This window comes from Manis javanica, chromosome 7 (genome assembly GCF_040802235.1).
Source record: "Manis javanica isolate MJ-LG chromosome 7, MJ_LKY, whole genome shotgun sequence".
Classification (NCBI taxonomy): Eukaryota; Metazoa; Chordata; class Mammalia; order Pholidota; family Manidae; genus Manis; species Manis javanica.
In genome coordinates, this window is record NC_133162.1 from 24,532,073 (window position 1) to 24,552,541 (window position 20,469).

The 20,469-nt window shown below is 53.9% G+C and overlaps 1 protein-coding gene and 1 non-coding gene across 8 annotated transcripts in view; one reads left to right on the top strand and one right to left on the bottom strand.

The window, feature by feature from the left end:
• The window catches only part of SH3PXD2A (SH3 and PX domains 2A), a 221,233-nt gene that overhangs the window by 196,374 nt on the left and 4,390 nt on the right, over positions 1–20,469 (top strand). For 5 of the 7 annotated variants that reach the window (XM_037001247.2, XM_037001248.2, XM_037001250.2 and 2 more), the window contains 6 exons: positions 1,877–1,990; positions 6,302–6,385; positions 11,491–11,608; positions 15,157–15,494; positions 16,603–16,652; positions 19,325–19,444. In XM_037001247.2, coding sequence (XP_036857142.2) covers positions 1,877–1,990; positions 6,302–6,385; positions 11,491–11,608; positions 15,157–15,494; positions 16,603–16,652; positions 19,325–19,444 — 824 coding nt within the window. The remainder of the gene's footprint in view (positions 1–1,876; positions 1,991–6,301; positions 6,386–11,490; positions 11,609–15,156; positions 15,495–16,602; positions 16,653–19,324; positions 19,445–20,469) is intronic. The other 2 variants (XM_037001249.2, XM_073240482.1) reach the window with 1 other exon arrangement.
• Positions 282–413, bottom strand: LOC118968906 (small nucleolar RNA SNORA72). The gene has a single exon (XR_005056780.1). It is a non-coding gene; the product is annotated as a small nucleolar RNA SNORA72 (small nucleolar RNA).

Here is a 20,469-nt window from a genome sequence, read left to right on the forward strand (position 1 = left end):
GTGGGTGTGATGACGGTGGCCCACACCCATCCCGCCTGGGGGGGAAAGACAGGGGAATCGACCTGAATCTGGCAGAGGTGGGGAAGGAAGGCATCCCCCTTGGGTTCTAGAGGACCAGGGACCCAGCTAAGGCCCCTGAGCCAAATAAGCTCGGGCCTCAAGAGTCCCGACCCCTTGTCCAAAGCTTTTTCTTTTCCTTTTTTCGTTTTAAGACTGGTTTGTTTGTTGGTTGGTTTGGTTTGGGATTTTGTTTCATTTTGTTTTTTGTTTGTTTGTTTTCAGTCTGTCACCAGCATTTATAAAACCAGACCTAGGTAAGGAACTAGGTCTGGGGACACATACGTCGTCTTAATATAGCTAATATTTAGCCTTCCCTGGTGATTACAAAATCAGAACAGTGAGAATATTTGCAGAAGACTTTTTTTTTTTTTAGAGCAGTTTTAGGTTCACAGCAAAACTGAGCAGAAGGTACAAAGGTTTCCCATAATTCTCCTGCCCCCAGCCATGCATAGACTCCAATTATCAGCATCCCTCATCACAGAGGTGCCTTTGTTACTGTTGAATGTACGCGACACATCCTTCTCACCCAGAGTCTAGTTCACATCAGGGGTCACTCTTAATGCCGTACATTCTATGGGTTTTGATAAACATGTAATGACATGTATCCATCATTATGGTCCCATACAGATGTTGTGGAGGTTCACAGGCTTGGCAGAGCTGCAAGCAGAGTGTTGTGGTACTTTCTGAGCAGGGTGGTTTCCGGATTAGATCACAGGCTATTTGCTATCCCGAGGCAGTCACTAGGGGTGGTGGGGGCCTAGTGGAAGACCTGGGAGGTGGCCCTGGGTTTTGAGGTCCTGTGCAGTTTTCCTCTGTCCTTCTCTGTTGGTGTCACAGCGGCCCCCAGGCAGCGTCCTCCACCTCCCACTGTTAGGACAGCTGGGAGCACAGTGGTCCCCAGCCAGCCACCTCCTCAAGCAGCCTCCATGCTGCCCAGGGAGAAGCCCTGGGGTCTCTTGACAGGGAACAACCCAGATTCGGAAACGGGGAGCTCTGTCGTGGACAGAAAAGAGAATCAGTGCCAGATTGCTTTGGAGGCAGAGAAGGATCAGAATGGGATGGGGCCGACAGGATAGAGTGGAGGGGACCTTCCAGGAAGGGACTGAGGCAGTTAGCGGGGTTCCAAGACCTCGGGCCCAGAGCACTTTGCTCACAGTCAGCGTTTGTCTGAAGGATGAATGAATGAGGCAATGAGCAGGAGAGAGAGTGAGTGAGTCTCCCCATTTGGCCGTGACCGTCAAGGGCCATGTGAGGATGCAGAGCCCACTTACTGTGATTGACATGTCAGCACACTTAGGGCGGCTGTGAGTAACTGCGATGTGAAAATGCCACTGACCCGTGATGGGGAAATGGAAACGGTGACCATTAGAAGGTATCTGTGAGGCATTTACCCCTGGGCACCTTTGACAGCAGAGAAAGCAGCCAAAGTCCAGGCCATACCAGTGGTCCTAACCGGTTTGGAAAGTCTGAACGGCCTCTGAGTTTGGCTGGAGCCCCCTTGGCCTTTCCACACTGTGGGTCTTACGCATTGAACATACCATTGCTTCAGTTTCATTTCTAAATTTTTAATAAAACATTTGTGTCAGTGCGGATCACGGTCTGTTTGGCCCTCTCCTCCGGGGGTGTGCTGGTCTCCTCTTCCTTAGCAAGCTGCAGGTGCCTCAAGGCTGGATGCGGGCCAGGTGCCCACCAGGTGCCCAGGCTGTCTGGCCCTGCGTCCTCCACGCTGCTCCTTCCCTCCTCACCCTGGCCCCCACCCTGCCTCTGCCATCCTGCTGGGCTCTTATGGCTGCCTTCTCTCTTGTCCCCTCTGCAGGCTGGTGGTTTGTGAGCACCTCTGAGGAGCAGGGCTGGGTCCCTGCCACCTACCTGGAGGCCCAGAATGGTACTCGGGATGACTCGGACATCAACACCTCCAAGAGTGGGGAAGGTAAGGGCCTGCAGAGGGGGGAGTAATGAGGCAGGTGCAGGGAGATGGCTGCCTTTGGGATTAACACCCACCCCATCCTTGGCCAATGGAGTAAATCCATTTCCTCCTGGAGGCAGCTTTCCCACTCTTCTCCTGAAACCATCAGAACCCCTAAAGTGGGTTGGACCATGTTCCAGCCCCTTCCCTCGGGATCCCATCTCACTGAGGCCAACCCAGAGCTCACCTCCCATCCTAGGTCTGTCTCTACTAGCCCCACATGGGGCTAAAATTAGAAGGGAAATTCCCCTGGGGTGTGAATCTCAGGCTTTGGCAACCTTTGGGCAGAGACTGGGGAGAACCCCCCAAAACTCCCTCTTCCGTCAGAAGCCCTGGGTTCCTCTGGGGAACCCCATAGAGACCCACCTTTGCCTCCCACAGTGTGTTCTCTGCATCAGGGACAGCCCCTTAGAAGGCTATATGCATGTAACTTCTGCTGTGTGCATTCTGCCAGAGGCCCTGCTCTGGGTGTCCGTTATGCTGGCCAAGGGTGCAGACACAGAAGGCAGGTCTGTGAGTCATTTCTCAGTGTCAACTGGAACCGACGGGTGGCTCTGGCCCCTGCACTGTCAGCCCCTCTGATTAGCTATGGCTCAGTGAGCTTTCTCTGTTTTTTTTCTCATTGCATTTCAAGGAGTCTACCCCACGCCCCTGCCCCCATCCCCGGCCAGCACTGGCCCTGCCAGCCTGTCTGTGGACTCAGGTATTCCCCAGGGCAGGCTGCCTAAGCCCAATCATTTGAGCCACCCCCAGTTCCTGGCTGCCTACTCCTGACGACTTCCAAACCTCCCATGTCGCAGCAGCAGGAATGCTTGCCCCAACGGTCAGTGGGGATAGACCAAGTGGGCAGGTTTGAGAGCCAGGGGGACGGAGGCCTGCCACCCAAGGCTCAGGCCACCTCCAGGCCTGCCTTCCCGCCCTGCCCGATTCCATGATGCCCATGCCAAAGTAAGCAGCCACCAAGCGCCAGCACCTTATTCATCCTTCCCCAAATGCCAGTTGCTTGGCAGGCAGTTGGAGCCCCACCCTTCCTCCAGTGTGAACGCTTTATTTTAGTCCCTTAACCAGTGCTGCAGCTCCTGCAGTGTACATCTATCTTGTGACAGGTTTCCAAGGACTAGGCCTCTCAGGGAAGGGCCCTTATGTGCAGGCTGGGGTGCGGTCTTTCCTGGCTGCTCCATGAGCCCTGAGGCTGAGCCTGCACCCATCTCAGCTGTGGCTCCATTGCACCTCCGTATCAGTGGAGAGTCTTAGCCCCTGAGCCGGGGCAGGTCTTCTTTTTGTCTGTGGTCACCAGGCGTTGCCTCCTACCCAGTTCCACATTCTAGGGGGCACCCCAGAGCCTCGCAGAAATAACCCCCCCTCACAGAAATAACTCCCCCCCCCCCGAGGTTTTACTCATTCCTAGGTGTTCAGCTTGGTGCTCTGAATGCCCTAGACACTACCCAGAATGGACACTGTTAAGAACCCTATTTTCCAGATGCAGGAATCAAGGCTTCAATTCGTGCTATGTGCTTGTCCTCATGACGCCTGAGCTCTGGCCGGCCTCCTCTGCCCGGTGGTTCTTCAGCGTTGTGTCACGCACATCTCCATGAAGCATTTTGCTCTTAAGCAACTCTTGGAGGTGGAGGGTGTGTGTGTGGAATCAGAGTCCTGCCTGAAAAGGCTATGCCAACAACAAGCAGAGATGTCGGGGAGATAGCAGAGGACCAGAACACCAAGTGGGTAGAAAAGTCCAGGGCAGGAAAGAACCAGAGGGGTAGTAGGCACAGATGTCATCTGGTTTGAAGAGAGGGTGGGTGCCTTGCACAGAAGTAGTAGCAGGTTGTAGAGAATTTTGACCTTGATGGAACAAGAATCAGGCAGCCAGTGCAAGTTTTGCATTCAGAGGTGTGTGTGTGAGCACACGTGCACCCAGGGTGAGCATCCTTAAGATAGGTTCCTCTGCATGCTTTTGATAGGATGTGTGTGCCCGGCAACATTTGAGCAGCTGTGAATTTCATCATCCCATTTTGGGCATCTCTGCCCAGCTCTACAGAAGGGCTCAGGGCTCAGTACCCAGTCTCAGGCCCCAGCAGCTGTGGTGTGTCCACCAGTCTCTCTCTGCACCTGCAGCCATGTGCCTAAGAGATCAGCCTGTCCTGGTCCCCGTTCTGGCCATCTCTGCCACAGTCCTATCACCCTCCCACCATAGGTCCCCTGAACCCTACCGATGGGAGTTGGAAGCCTTCATCCCATCAAAGCTTCCCTAACAGTCCTGTTTCATCGCTTTAGAAAGAAAAGAGATAATTGGCTCTTTTGCTTTATTTCTATTATCAGATATTCTGGCACATATTTGTGTGTCTCCTGGAGCCAGGTACAAAATTCAGAAATGTTGGCAGTAGCGGGTAGGAGGGCTGGGGTGGAGGTTGACACCCTCTCGCCCGCTGAGGATGATGAGCGTCCAAGTCTGATGCTAGTGAGGTACTTCAGTGACCTATCGGCTCCGCCACCACTCAGTGGTGAGAACCTGGAGGTTCAGAGAGGTGTCACCCCCACAAAACCCCCGGTCAGTCTGTGGCAGAGCTAGGACCAGAACCTGGGTCTTGCTTGCACCCCGGTGCCCTGTAGCCGCCAACAATGACCTGCCTCCCTCCCGGGGGCTCGCACTGGCATCAGCTCCCAGTCTGGGCCCTCCCTGTCAGCAGGCCAAGGAGCTCAGGAACTCTGGTCAGGGCCTGGGGCCTGGGCTCCAGAGCCAGACCTCCTGGATACACGTGCTGCCTGGCACTTAAGCGTGTGGCTTAGAGGGCTCCCTGACATCCCTGTGCCTCTGGTTTCCCATTCTAAAGCAGGGATAGTGCCAATGGCAGGGCACTCATGAGGCTCCAGTGAGATGGTCTTTGTACATAGTTTAAATGGGGTAAATGTCTCTTATGGCTTAGGTGGCCCCTGGCCTGAGTATCTGCTGAAGCTCCTCTGCCCACAAACCATGTGCACATTCCACCTGGGAGGTCAGCTGTCAGAGTTCCTCCTGGTCTGGCCTCACACAGGGCCTCATCCACGTCCCACATAGCCCTGTGTCCCATTTCACACCAGGGGAAGTGGTGTCAACCCCAAGAACAGACAAAGGAAACAGAGGCTTGGAGAAGGACATGGTCTACCACAGGCAGCGTAGAGACTTGACAGTGAGGCCTGGACTGAGTCCATACCCCTAACCTTTGTCCAGTCCTCCTGCTTATAAAGAAGCAGGTCCAACAGGCCACTCTCCTTCTAGGAAAGCAAATACTTCCCAGCAGGCCTTGGTGGGTCTGGTATGTCTGCACAGTTTCCTTTTGACTCTTAACTGCCAGTCTGGTACCCTCCCTCTGCAGTGCCAGGTGGTGGGCCCCTTGGCACCCTGGAGCCCTGGTCTGGTGTCTCTTCCACTTGGGTGTCCCATATAGGACATCAGGCGACATCTGGAGCTGGGCGGCAGCAGTCGGAGGACCAGTAAAGACACCACCCAGAGAGGGTGGTCTTGACGGAGGGGGTCTGGAGCAGTGAGAGACCAGGGAGGCAGGCCCTCCAGTGTCAGAAGTTCAGTGGGTAGCCTGTGTAGAGGAAGCCGAGCCAAGGCCTGTATCATCTACCTGTGTGCTTCGTTCAGCAACATTTCTTAGAGGTCAGCCATGTGCCAGGCCCTGGGGTTGCAGAAGTGCAAAGACTTTGCCCTCCACACACTCCATCTGGTGGGGATGACAGAGAAAGCAGAGACCTCAACACACTCAGAGGAGTAAGAGCTACCAGCCCCACGAGGAAGGGACCCCATGTCCCTCCCAGGCACATTTATTGTTCCACTTGCAGGTTCGCATGCAGGGCCTGGGAGTGAGTAGGTGGCAACCAGATGGCTGTAAGCCCTGGTGCAGTGGGGCCCCTGGTCTCCTGGGTGCTATCGCTGCCCAGCAGTGGTAGGAGCAGCAGTCTCTCCCAGGGGCTGCAGGGGAGGGCTGTCTTTGCATCCATCTGATGCAAAATGAACCCACTTTGCCTCTCAGGTGCTGGGATTCTAAATTCTTAGCCCTCCCGGGTTCAGGGGCACAACCCAGGGGGTTTGGCCCTGGCCAAGTTTTTCCCTACATGCCAATGGTGTCATTGGTCAGATCCCCATCTTGCAGGCGCACGTCTCCAGGACTCCGTCCAGGTGACAATGACCTGGAATGTGAACCTTCCCCTGCCCCTCCCATCTCATCCTCATTTCCATTCTCTCCGCCGGTTCCTGTCGGCCGCATGTTCCATCGCCATCTCCCACACCAGTGTCCAAGAGACGCAAGGCCCATCTGCGGCGCCTGGATCGCCGGTGGACCCTGGGCGGGGTGGTCAACAAGCAGCACAGCCGAGGTGACTGTGGGGCTGGCTTCTCCTCCTGCTCGCCCGCAGCTGCTGCCTCTCTCTCTCTCTCTCTCAGTCCTCCACTTACTGGCCATTGCTCTTCTCTGCCCCGTGGCCTCCCAACCCAGATTCACTGGCCAAACTTCTCTCACCTTCTGCACCTGGGGGGAGGCGGGAGGCAGGTGCAGGGGCTGCTTGGGGGTTGGGGTGAAGCTGGGGACAACTCTGAGCTCTGTCAGCATCAGCGGGTCATAGGAGCGTCCTGGGGGCAGGGGGCATGGGAGTTAGGGGCATGAGAGTGGGGCAGCTGGACTGTAAGAAGAGCCACATGTGCCCTGGGAGCCACAGATTCAGAGGACTGAGTGTATCTAAGTCTGCACGGGCTGCCCCACTTGCCTCGCCCTCCATTGCCTCCATCCTCTGAGAAGGTGCTTCCTTGGCCAAAGCTGTTCTAGCAATTACCTAGGGTCAGAGCAGGAAGAAGGACTAACCCACAAGCCTCCTCCTGCCAGCTCCCAGGAAACTAGAAAGGAAGCAAAAGCCACACCCAGCCTGGCCCCAGGGCACAGCCCAGCAAGCTCTACAGGGGTGTCGGGCCCAACCCGGAGTCTCTCACATCTCCAACACTGTCTGCTGGGACTTCAGGATGGGCCTGATCAAGAGGATTCCAGGGGATCCCTGGCCTGCCACATAGGCTGAGGCATTTGCAGGTTCAGGGCCTTCCCAACACCTAGGAACTTAGGAGGTAATGGAATTGGGTCTGGCCTCTGAACAAATTTCTACACCTCTCCAGAACCCCCAGGGCAGCAGTGTCCCATTTTTCCTGTCTCGAGTTGGGCAGAGCCTGCATGTTTCAGGCCGTGGCAACATAGCTGGAAGGGTGTGCAATAAGCACTGGCCTCTCCAGCACAGCAGCGGTGCCTGTGTCCCGCACCCCCACCTTCAAAGCTTGCTCCTGAACGACTCTGAGACCATGTTTTGGTGTCTGCTCAGGCCCCTGGCAGCAGCAAGCCTGGTCTCTGGGATGGCCATTGCCTGTGGCTGGCTCAGAGTCAGCTCGGCACTGGCTGTGAAGAGCCCTGCCTGTCCTGAGTGTGGAACATGGGTTGGACCCTCGGGGCTGGTGCAGAGCAGGGGCCAAGTCATGGAAATGGCAAGAACAGGCTGAATGTAAAGCAAAGGTTCCCCAGAGCTGGGAGGGGTGGGTCAGCACTGTGGGGGCGGGGGGGCCAGGCTGCAACATGGCCTCAAGCCCCACGGCAAAGGAGAGCAGGACGCCAGCCTGGAAAAAGAGTGGGGACGAAGGTTTGGCTTTCCCCCCGTCCCCTCCAACATCTGCTCTAGACACCATTACTCACTGAGCCCCAAACACAACTCTGTCTCTATAACCACACGGACACATGCAAGCAACAGAGCCTACAGTGCACGCACAGCCCTGACAGCTACAGGCGTGGCTGCAGCACAGCCACGGTCTCATGCCTGCAGCCACTCACAGATACACGAAAGTAATTCCACTTAACATCGCCACTGCACATAGACTGTTCCTCGTATCCATTATTTACACAGCCACAAATGCATTATGCACATAGCTAACTGCTCATGCCCACATCACACATACAGCCCTGCAGCAACACAACAGGTACCATATACCTTCATACGCAGTCTCCTATCCACAACCCCTCATACCACATGTGCACGGGCAGCAAGCATATTCACAATCACAAACATACACTGATACATGTAGACACAAAAACCAACTAAAGGCATAATTCTGTGGTTATCCATACCTATGCAGATATATAGGCAAGTACAAGCCCCCAACTTCTCTCTCTCTCTCTCTCTCTCTCTCTCTCTCTCTCTCTCTCTATCTCTCTCTCTCTCTCATGAGAGACCTAAACATTATTTCCCAGTCAACCCTGAGTTAAAGCAGGGTTAAATTGAATCAGGCGGCCAAGGAAAGTTGCAGAAAGTTGGTCCGGAGAAACTTAGCTGCAAACAGCTGAGCTGATGGGGGGAAACAGGCAGCGGGTCGTATATAACCAGATGGGAGAAAGCAGTGCTTCCCAAGGGCCTGTGCTCCCCGTCCCCTCAGCCAACCAGGCCTTTGGAATCTAAAGGCCTCTTGCAGAGGGGTTGGGTAAGTCGTGCAGGCTGGGAGGGGAGCCAGGAGGACTGCTGACGGAGGGGAAAGTGTTTGGAAAGAGGAGGCGTCTGTGGTTTGGAAACTGCAGGGCTCTCCATCCCCTGCCTCCAAACGCAAAACAGGCCTGTCCGCCTCCCCACAGCCACTCACCCACCCACCCAGGGGGCAGCCAGGCCAGCCCTCCCTGGGGTGGGGCTGCCACCATCCTTTGATGGCACATCAGAGTGACCCTGGCCTCAGTGCTTCCCAGAAGCCTTGGGGTTGCCGCCCGTGCTCACAGCCCCCCTTCTATCAACTCTGATTCCTAAAGGGTGTCTCCTCTAGAGACCCCAACCTACATGAATGACTTCAGCTACCCCCTGAGGCCATTTCCCTTGGGGTTTCCTCCTGTCTGGTCTCCCACAGGTGGGGGCCCCAGTTCAGTGGAGGGGCTGGCTCTGCCTCTCCCTCGGGGAAACCTGTGAGTTGGGGACCTGAGACCCCTGTGGCACAAGTCCACATGGAATCCATGCCTCCACCATCTGAGCCAACCGTGGCAAAAAAGTTACCTCCCAAACAGACCATTTGGAAGAGTTGGCCTGCCTGGAATCTCCACCGTGACAGGGCAGGACAAGCCTCCCAGCCAGCCAGACCTCTTACCGGGGTGTGAATTCCCAGCCATCTGTGTTCATATCAGCCAAAACGGGGCTTTCGGCAAGAGCAGCTCAGCTTTACTGGGTAAAACTGGTATCTGGATTCTCACCCCAGAGGAGTCAGGGGAAAGCCCTCTGGCCTCAGCTTGCACAGCTGGGGCTGTGGAGGCTGGCGCCTGGGCCTGGCAACTCCAGAGCCTGAGCCCACAGGACTTGGTTTCGGCCCTGTTCTCTGCTGTCCAACCGGGCAGTGCTCCTCTGATCTAACCCAGAGAAGGACTGTAATTTCCCTCTGCAAAAGCAGCTTTGCCTAGGAAAACTTTAATGATGGCTTCCTGCTCGAACCACAGGCTTTTAAAAATAGCCCAGCCAGACAAGGCAAAATGTGGAGCCCATGCCTTGCCTTGCCCTAACCTCAGAATTCTAGATCCCCAGGGCTTGGCATTGCTGCCCTGGCCACTGCCCGGGCCCAGATTTACCACAAGACCAGGGGCAGGCAGGAGAGCAGAGGGTTGCACTGCAGAATGCTGAACTCCCCAAAGGCCCAAGTCAGGACCTGGCTGGACGGGGCTCTCAGGCAGTCTTGGCAGGTCTCCCTGGCATGGCTGGATTGGAGTCTGAAAGGTGCCAGGAGCGGGACGGTGCTGAGGAAGGCCTGCATCTGAGAAAGGCTTGCCGTTGAGAAGAGTGTGCTGAAGACCTGGAGGCTCCCACGGGTTGTCACTTGCCTTTTGCCTTTTGGCAGCCTTTCAGATTCAGCCAGCAACCCATCAGCTCTGTCCTTACAGCCTGGCAGGGTACCCGTCTCCATCCCAAAGGGAGCTGCTATCTCAGACCAGCACAGGGCCGGAGGCAGGGCCCTTGATAGTCCACGGAAGGAAGAACAGATGGCCCTCCTGCCGCAGGGCTTTGGGATGGCAGCTGCCCGTCAAGGGCCAGCTGGGGTGATTGTCACAGCTGGTTGCTGGGAGGTGGGAGGCAGGCATCCTAGGGCCTGGCGTTCTGTACCAGAATCTTGCTATTTGCAGCTTTCAGAAAGCCTCCCCTTCGGTCCCACTTTTCTCTTCACCCATGACATGAGTCCCTTTGGAGCTCCTATGTGTGACAGGCAGTTTCAGTGCCTGGGGAGCACCCAAGCCAGAGGGGACAGTATAGGCTCAGGGTGCCCTCCCAAAGGGTGTGGCTAGGTGGCCAGCTTCCACCCTCTTCTCTTCTCCCCAGCTTTCTCCTCTTCTCCCAGGGGGTGAGGGCGGAGACCTGTGCTCCTTCCTGATGCCCGAGTGCTCCCCTGGGGAGGCTTCCACCAGGAGTCAGGGTGTCTGTGGCCTGCCAGCTGTGGGCCTAGCTGTCGGGGGCTTCCCAGGGACAGGCAGAGCTGGCCCCAGCAGCCACAGAGGAAGCACCTCTGTGGAAGCCTGAACGGGGACCCGTGTGGAGGCAGCAGGGCTCCCTGCCAAGAGAGAGGCTAAGGGATTCAGGAGGACGCTCGTTGCCTGGCCTGCCACACCTGCCCTCCCAAGCATCTTCTGAGCTCCCACAAGGTGCCTCTTTGCCAGCACCTGGGGAAACCCTGAACAAGGCTCGCAGTCACCCTCCCCAGAGGGCTCAGCTCAGCACACTGTCCTCCAGAAGGTACTCTAGGCCTACTTGGGGCGCCATGAGGTCCCGCCTGATGGTGGTGTACTTGGTGTTACCACTGTTCATTTGACCACAGGACCCTTGTCTTAATGAGACACATATGACCAGCCCCCTAGAATGGGGAAATTACATGATAGGGTGGTCAGATTAGCAGTTAAGAAAGGCTTCACTGAGGAAGTGCCCCTGGAGCTCTTGGAAGGTCAGACAGGGAGGATTTAAGGAGGTGAGGTGGGAGAAAGGCTCAGAGAGCATTTCTGGAACATGGATAGAAGCACAGCACATTCAGAGAAGGGGAGGGCATGCTATGGGGCCTCCACAGATTCAGGGAGCTTCTTGACTCAGGCCCCTCAAGGGGCAGGTTCCTCCTAGCCCTGCCCTCAGCCCATGGAGCTTCTGGGGTGCTGAGGACCCCAGATCCCAGCAGCTGGGCTGCTGTTACTGGGCTGGGAGACTGGGAGAGCCAACTCTATGCTGCTTAGGACTTTGCTGAGCCACCTGGGGCCTGACTGGCTTTGACACATACTGGGAGCAGTAGTGAGGTCTGGTCCTTTTCTCCTTACTTCCCAGGAAGAGCCAGAGGCTGACCCAGAGCACCTGGACAAGAAGCCAAGCCCAGGGCCAGGGGAGGAGGAGGAGACAGGAAGGCGGACCTGCACCCAACCTCAAATAATTGTCTTTCTTATTTTGCCTACCATCCACAGAGGAAAAGTACATCACTGTGCAGCCTTACACCAGCCAGAGCAAGGATGAGATTGGCTTTGAGAAGGGAGTCACTGTGGAGGTGATCCGGAAGAATTTGGAGGGCTGGTGGTACATCAGGTAGGAGCCCCAGCAGAGGAGTGAGATGCCCTAAGGCCCAGGCCCTTAGCAGAGCGGACTGCAGAGGGGCTGTAGGCACCAGCTGGCAGGTAGATACTGACTGAAGCTTTGCACCCACAGTCCTGGCTTGGCTACTTCAGCTCTGCACAGCTGAGCAGCTCAGAGTACTCACGGTGCAGATTCTCTCCTGGGACAAGGAAAGCAGAGCCTGAGTGAGCTGCAGCCAGAGGGGCCCAGCGGCCTAGCTTGCAGGCACAGTGGTGTGGTCCCTTCCTATGCATCTGCCAAAAGGGTCCATCCAGCACATCTGAATTTGGTTTTCTGTGTCCGGCCTTGGCTGCCTGGAGTGCTCTGGAGCGCTGGCATCCACGGGCCTTACTAAGGTCCCAGCAGGCAGCCCCTGCTGCCCACACTCAGCACAGGGGGCCCCAGATACAGGCTTTGTCCAGGGCTGTTCTGCTGTGCAGGGCTGGCTCGCAGCGCAGAAGTGAGGCCTCAACTCAGGCCTAGTTCAGAGGCCTCTTCTTTCTGCCCCTCCTCCTCCCAGAGCCTAAGCACACTTCCCAGCTGAGAAACCCAGCTGGGAGTGGGGAGCTTTCCTGATGCCCCTGGAAGCAAACTAAACCCTGTGGGCTTCACTCTCCCCTACCACGTCCCACCCTCCAGTCCCTTCTGCCCTGTGACTCTGAGGCCAGCTGGCACTTCCAGGGGCCTTGCTCACAGGACGTGTTTTGGGGTTCTTTGGAAGCAGCTCAGCTGTGGTAATTTTGCCCACTTTCTCTCTTCTCTACCAATAACCCAGAAACAGAGATAGTCCAGTATCTGTGGGCTCTGGGGACTGCCTGGGAACCCCAGACCCACTGTGGGCGAAGGCATTTCTGAGCTGTCCTACAGAGGGGACAGGATTGACTCAGGTGACGCGGGCACTGTGAGACAGTAGCTCAGACCATGGCAGACCGTGATGGTGTTAAGATTAGTCAAAGCTGATAGGTCGAATGCAGGTCACTGGCCCATGGGATTGAACCTTAGTGTAGCCTGACCGGCCATAGATGTCCCTGTCCCAGCCCCGTGCATACCGGTCAGGAGGGCTGAAGTGTCCCTTTCTGTCCTGTTGGGTGAGACAGGACTGCACGCCTGGACATGTGTTGCCTGAAGCCACTGTCCCTAGACTTTCATGTTCTCTAAGCAGTGGAAACTAGAGCCACCCCAAAATCCAACAGCCATGAGTCTATGTGGAAAGGAAGGCCAGTGAACATTCTGGCAGGCTGGTAACCAAAACCACTTGCCTAGAGGTTTTCTACAAGGCTGCTAGGGTTTATTAGTTTCTAAAGTGACCAACAAAGTCACTCTGAGCTGGCACTTCCAGTCAGGCCTTGTCCCCATGGCCTAGCACTTCAGCCAGAGGCAGCTTCAACTGAGAACACCCTGCTGAAAAGATTCCACCTTAAGAAAGCTGCCAGACACCCCCTTAAATATGCCATTACCCAACGTTCCAAGCTCTGTGTTGATCCTCATTTCCTGTCTTTCTTGCCACCACCCCCCACTGCCCCTCCCCACTCCCCTGCAACACAGACACACACACACACACCCTCCTTCTCTCTCCTTCCTGCTTCCCGTTTCCTTCCCTCTGGAGTCATTCTGAGCTCCAGAGCTGGATAGCAGATGTGAGCAGAGTTGGGCCCAGACGCACGCAGCCGCTGCTGATTCCCTTGCCTCTTTCTGCTGGAATCTAATTTTATCCATGTAACGTTGAAGGGACACAACAAGGCTTGAGACAGGAGCCCCTGGGCAATGAGCAGACCTGACCGTCATGCCCGGGAGACCACACTCCCCACCTCTCCATGGCCTCCTCATGAGAGAAGTTCTGCAGTGTCCAGCCAGTTCATCTTCATCTTTTCTTGAAGAAGGAGAAGCACCAGATTCTGGGCCAGATGGTGCCAACAGCTAGCTGTGCGACGCTCTGCTACTGGCTCTGTTTTCTGAGCCTTGGTTGTTGGCTCATATGTGCAATTAGGCCTCTTTACCAATTGCTTCCATCCACCCCAGAAAGTCTGCACATGTCTGCACCCAGAACATTGGGAATCCAGGCAAGCCCTCTGACTTGCATCTGTTTGTTCACTGATGTCTGCCTTTAGTCCCAAATGGGGGGCCAGACAGGTGAGCTTGGGACAGCCTGCCTGCACATTCCTGTGATGTGAGCACCTTCTACCTGAGCTTTCCAGCAAAGCTGAGACGTATGGATAGAAACTTCAGCTTTCATACTCCTTTTTTCTCCCACCTAATGTGCGCCCAAGAACAAGGCCATACTGGGCAGGCAGGGGAGGGGGGTTGTCAGGCATCTGGAATGGAGGAGCTTATTCCAGAGACCCATATGTCCCCAGGGAGCAGTCGGGGACATTGCAACACAGACTTGGGGGTATTGGCCAGCAACTGCCAGACCAGGAAGTAGACTCCCAGGGGGTTTGGGTAGAAGCTCTCAACGCCATGGGGAAAAAGGGAAAAGCTTGTTTTCAGAAGTCATCAAATCACCTAAAATTAAGTGAGCCCTGTCATTTGCTTTTTGCTCTTGTTTATAGGTTTTTGGTTTTGTTTTCATCTTGTTCCATTTTGTGTTTGGTCTGCTGTACCAAAGGTTCTGATTGTACCCAGTCATGTGCTTTTAGTCCTTCATTTATGGCTTTGGCTTTTGGGGTCCCATTTAGAAAGCCTTTTGTCAACTCCCAAAGATTAGGCAGATACTGAACAATTGCTTCTTTTATTTTGCTCTGTGTTTTAGGCCCAGGGTTCCACTTGTTTTTTCTAACTGGATAATCAGTCATCCCCAAATCAGTCATTAAATTATGCATCCGTATCCCACTAATTTGAAATGTCACCTTCAGCATTCATCTGTTTGTGGGCTTGTTCTGTGCACTGGATCCGTCTGCCACCGCTGCAGATACTTTCCCCACCTGGTCACTCGTCTTCTTTGTAGACATCTTTCTGGTCGGTCTCCATGTGTCTGTCCTTCTGGATAAACTTTTACAGTTACTCTATTCCTGTATTTGAAGAAGAAGAAAAAATTGAGCTCCAGGGTGGGGACTTGTCCAAGGCACCATAGACCAAGGATGCTGGTTTCCTAGCTCTCCCCTGTGCTACCTCTTCGCCTCTCTGACTGTACTTCCCTTTATGATGGGGTATTTAGCTATATACACTACATTCACACGTTCTCATTTCTTAGCTCTAGAATTGCCCTCTGCTATTATGAGATAGCAGGCCATTGTGAAGTCTACCTTTTGGGCAACTCAAAATTTAAGAAATCTTCTAATCTCATGGTCTCATGTTTGCCTGACTTTGCAAAATGAGCCCACACCAAGAGGGATCAGGCAAAGAACAGGAGACGGAGGCGGAGAAATGGTGTTCTAGCTGTCCTGTCCACCAGTGGCATTGCCAGGTGTCTTGCAGAGCGTGGTAGAGGAGACTCAGCTGGACAAGGAGAGATGGGGCCTGGGAGTGCAGTGTGAGGTCAGGCATCAGCCCCCTAGTGACACCATGTCCCACCCTCCCCACAGATACTTGGGCAAAGAGGGCTGGGCGCCAGCATCCTATTTGAAGAAAGCCAAGGATGACCTGCCAATGCGGAAGAAGAATCTGGCAGGCCCAGTGGAGATCATTGGGAACATCATGGAGATCAGTAACCTGCTGAACAAGAAGGCATCCGGAGACAAGGAGACTCCACCAGCTGAAGGCGAGGGCCCCGAGGCCCCCATCACCAAGAAAGAGATCAGCCTGCCCATCCTCTGCAACGCCTCCAACGGCAATGCCCTGGGGGTCCCCGAGAGGACCGTGTCCAAGCTGGCCCAGGGTTCTCCAGCTGTGGCCAGGATTGCCCCTCAGAGGGCCCAGATCAGTAAGAGCCTCGCTGGCCCCTAGGTCCTCACTGCAAAGCTGTTTATAGAGTGGTCATGGGTGCACGGAAAGCCAGAGGGGTGTGCAGGTCCTCCATACCATTTTCTTTCTGAGATACAGACCAGCCTCTGACCCCAGCCTCACTCTGTCAGCTTGTCTCATAATAATCACAAAAGTAGACAAGGTGATTCCTCCCAAATGCTCCACTGGAGGTAAATGACATGAGTATACATGCTGGTAGCATTCCCTCCTCCAGTGGAGAGCCAGGAATGGTCACTTTGTAGATAAGTGTATTCCTCCAGGCTGTGAAACGTGGACCCTCTAGGCAAGGCCACTTTATGGAGTAACAGCCAAAACGTCTTTCTGGGCTTTACCCCTCCTCCCTATCACTTTCCACCAGATACTGGAAACCTAAAAGCCTTGGAAGAGGTGGCTTTACCTGTCCACAAATGGTTTTAAGGGGCATTTTTCAGGAATATCCTTCATCTAGTGTCACAGGAGAAACCCAGCTGTCTGGCCCCCTCCAAATCCCTATCCATCTCTGGCTCAGCAGTGTCTGGTTAAAGGATAAACTGTTTGATATTATGAGAGACCAGCTTCTGTCTGTGTCCAGCCATCCATAAAATCTGGAGGAAGGCTATTTTTTAGTTTAGTTTTGAACTTGTTTAAGTTAGCTTTTTTGCCTGAGACATTTTGGGCATTCAGTTGGGAGGTGTTTTTTGGGTGCCCACTCTTGTCTGGCATTGTGTTAGCTTCTAAGAATTTGGTAGTGAGTGAAAAACAGTCATGGTCCTTGCTCCTAATCTGGTAGAGCTATCCACCCTTTCCCCTGAAAAATGTCTCCATGTTCAGACATCTTGAAACATGCACATCATTTTAGAGGGTTCATGGATCCCCTAAAACACAGCCAAGGAAGCTTACAGGTCTGGTTTCCCAGTGAAGAAGCCTAACTCTATAGTTCCTAGAGTGGCTGAGAGCGTAGGTCCTTCATAAATGTGGGACAGATCCAGGAACTTCCCAGGACCAAGAGTAGCCAGCACCTAGTGCGGGCTGATCCAGGCCCTGATGCCCACTGGCCGGGATTTCTGAAGCCGTGTTTCTTCTTCTAGGCTCCCCAAACCTAAGGACAAGGCCTCCACCTCGCAGAGAATCCAGTCTGGTATGTATGCTAAATCTCTGCTCGCTTTTTCATTCCTCTTCCAGGGATGCATTGTAGCAGCCCAGCTAACTGGCTGTCTCAGTGAAGAGCCTGTTGGTCCAGCGGTTTCCTAAGGCCCTGCTGGGGCTCCCAGCTTTGTGAGGCTGGGGCAGGGAAGGAAGCCTGGGGATGGGGATCCCAGCCTTTGTAGGAACCTAGATAGTTTATAATAAAAAATGCAAGGCACTCTAAAGCTAAATAAATGCATCCCAGCCACTGCACTGGCAGACGTAAACATTTAGACTGGCTGGAGAAAGTGTCCGGCCACGGCATTGCCAGCGGCTGGAAATGGGGCTGCTGTCCACATGAGCCTGGAAACTTTACAGCTTTGCTTTCCTTGCTTGGGAATGCCCCGTGGGTGTGGTGGCTGCCAGAGCCTGGGAGCACAGAGGGCAGCCCAGTGAGCATCCTCCAGGGAGCGGGTGAATGGCCAGGACTGGCTTACTCTAAAGCTGAAAGAGGCTCAGTGCTGCCAGGATCCCTGCTTCTGTGGGTGTGGTGTCCTGGTGTCCAGACCATCCAGGAGGCAGATATGCACTCAGGGTGCTAGGGCTTGAGGTGGCAGTGGTGCTAGTGGCTGGCCGAGAGCTGGAGAACAGAGAACTGTTACCAGGAGCAGAGGGAAGCTGGAAAAAACGAGGCTCCAAGCCTGCTAGGCGTGCATTGAGGTTCCATCCACCTCTACAACTTTGGAATAGCGGGACCCTGGGCCAGCTGACTGCCCTCCTTACCTGTAAGATGGGGTCAGAGCCAGCCATCTCCACAGGCTAGTATAAGGACGAGATGAGATTATGTGTGTGGAGGGCTGGCAATCGGGTCTCCATTTCCTGTGTCAACTGTGACTGTTGGCAGGACTCCCTGGTGCACTGTGTGGAAAAAGATTTCTGAAGTCACATCTGGGCTTCGCAGCAAGGGTTACTGTGATCAGTGATATCGGCCCCGGAGAGGGGGATAGCAGCAGCCGCTGGAAGAGGGGCCTTTCTATAAGCAGGATTTTTGACGATTTGGCCCCTGGAGATGAGACTGCCCTTGCCTCAGCCATCAGTCCCAAGGGAGCTTCTGCCTCATTTTCCCCTTGCATTTTCCAGGAGTTCTCCTTCCCTCCCATCTCTCTCAGCCCCAGCTGATTATTTTCAGGCAGACTTGATTTTGGCAAGAATGGGGTAATTCCTTCCACACTTACCAACTGCAGGGTTTTCTGTGGCAGGGCTGCTATTTCTAGCACAGACCAACTGAATCCCACCTGACCAGGGGGCTGGGCCAGACTGGGCTGGGCCAGGGCTGGGCCACATCTGCTCACATGCACGGCCGCAGGGCCAGACACCAGGGCAGGGAAAGTTGACTGAATCATACCCGGTCCCTCCAAACCAGCTTCCTCCCAGCCTTTGCTCACTGTGCTCACTGCTGGGACTGGCAAGATTAGGACCTGCCAACTCTTGAAGGATGAAGAAGGTTCAGAGGAATAGGATGGTGTTTCAGGAGGAGTGTTGAGCTTCAGCTTTTATTTTAGGAGCTCTTCCTGTGCCCCTGGCTTGGCTAGAAGTTATGCACATTATCAGTAATCTTCATGACCCTGTTATTAATTCCATTTTGTGGATGAGGAAACTGAGGCTCAGGGAGAACACAGGCCTTGCCAAGGCCACACATCTGTTGAGTTGCTGAGCTGGGATTGGTGCCCACATGTATCCAGCTGCAAGGCAGAGGCCTTTTGAGGTCTTCCCATTACACCACAGCTGCTTCCCCGCCCACTTTTTTGTTTGTTTTGCTTTAACCCCTTTAAATGATACGAGGACATACTAGAAGTAATAGGCAGGCACCAAGTCCATTTTGGTTGGAGTGGAGACCTGGTGATGCTAGAATGTTCACTCCATGAGGGCAAGGGGGTGTCCTTTTGGTTTGCTATTGTTTGGCCCAGTGCCTTAGACCAGTGTCTGGCACCCAGTGGGTGCACAACATACATTTGAAAATAAATAATGAGGCTCAAAAGTCATGAGATGCAGCCAAATTCTAAGTGTCTTTGAAGGTCATGCTTAGATATTGATGTACCAGGGTCTAAAAAAACCAGTCTATCCAGCATGTTTTACCCCGCCCACAGAGCAAAGGATCCTGAGTTTTATTTAGCACTTGACTGACCATTTGTGATGACTGACCAAGGGCTCTTCTCATCTCACTCAGTGGCCCATTACACTCCCACCCCACCCAAAGATGGCTGTGCTTCCTGACTCCCTCTGCAGTCAGATGTCACCCCTGCAGCCCTTCACCTTAGGCTTCAGAACAGGGCTCTCCTCTCCCATGCTGCAGTATGCACAAGCTTTGTTAAAACAATTTCTCTGCTTTTTAATTTTCATTTGGGGACTTAGTTATTGAGGCATCTGAAAACTGGACCTCCAGAGATGTAAGGAAGGAGATTACTGTGTTACTAAATGTTTATTTTGATAGCTCAGACAAGTCTCAAGTGAATTGTAGGTATTAGCAGCCTGGTCAGGAGAGCCATCTCTTGGGGAGGCACCTTGAGACTCAGGTGATAGATGCTTCCTCAGGTCAGCTGCTGTGCAGCTGGTGTACCACCACACTCACCTCTATTACCAGCCTGACCGGGAGGGCTTTGCTCATAGAGTCCTTCTTGGCCTTAGGGGTTCCAGCTGCCGAAGCCGCCAGAGCCCCCTTCCGTTGAGGTGGAGTACTACACCATTGCCGAATTCCAGTCATGCATTTCTGATGGAATCAGCTTTCGCGGAGGACAGAAAGCAGAGGTGAGCCTTGGGCGGTGAGGCTAAGGGTTTTAACTCAAGCTGGTTAAAGACCTGCCGCATTTCCCATTTGTGTCTTGTTGGCGACGTTCCTGTGGGCATCAGGAAAGGTGCAGATACGACCCACAAGGATGAGAACTTGCCTGATGCTAGTAAGCACCACCATCAGGACCAGAACCAGAACCCCCAGCTCAGTGCTCAAGCGCTTTCCTCACAGCAGCAGTCCCCAAAGCCTGTTGCGAGAGCTTGTAACAGAGGCATTTTTAATGAAGGGCTTCTGTGGCCAAATAAGGGTGGAGGACAGTGGGTTGAACAAAATCCAGCCAATTGTTTCAATTTCAGAGCTTCGAAGCCTTTGTGTGGGGATGTCACTGTGCCTTTCTAAGAGGGGCCTAGAATAGGAAGCATTGCCCAAACCCATTTGGTCCTGGCCCCCTTCCTCTCCCAGGAGCACCTTGGAGGCCAGAGTTCTGCAGAACCCACAGTAGGAGGTACTGTTGGTGGGAGGATGTGGTTCAGGTGGCCAAAGCTCACCGGGAACCCAGGTTCTGTCCACGTGCACACCACAGCCACCTCTGGCATTTAATGAGAGTCACTTCTCCCCACAAGCTTTGATTATTTCGTTCTGCAAAATGAAGTGATCAACCCTAAGGCCCAGCATTTATGAGATTCTGCTTTGGGGCTGACACTGAACATGGATTCCAGGGGCTGGAAAGATCTGTGGCTTGGTTGTTTCTCCTGCGTGGTTCTGTGTAGAGTGGAGTTAAATCCAATTAATACTGTAAAACTGTCAGTGGAGTAATTGGGCAGTCTCTGGCTGTTGAAGAGTTGATACCCTCAATGTGAATATTTTAAATCCCATGTCTGGAATTTGGAATTAAATTTCCAAAGAAAGTCTTCTTTCAATGGTGCTTAAGTTTCTGGAAGACTCTCCAAAGTTCATAATGTAACAGAACTTAGGATCTACCTGAGCTTGAATTTTAGGTACAAGATGGGCAGGGTGAATGATGGAATATAGGAAGGACTAA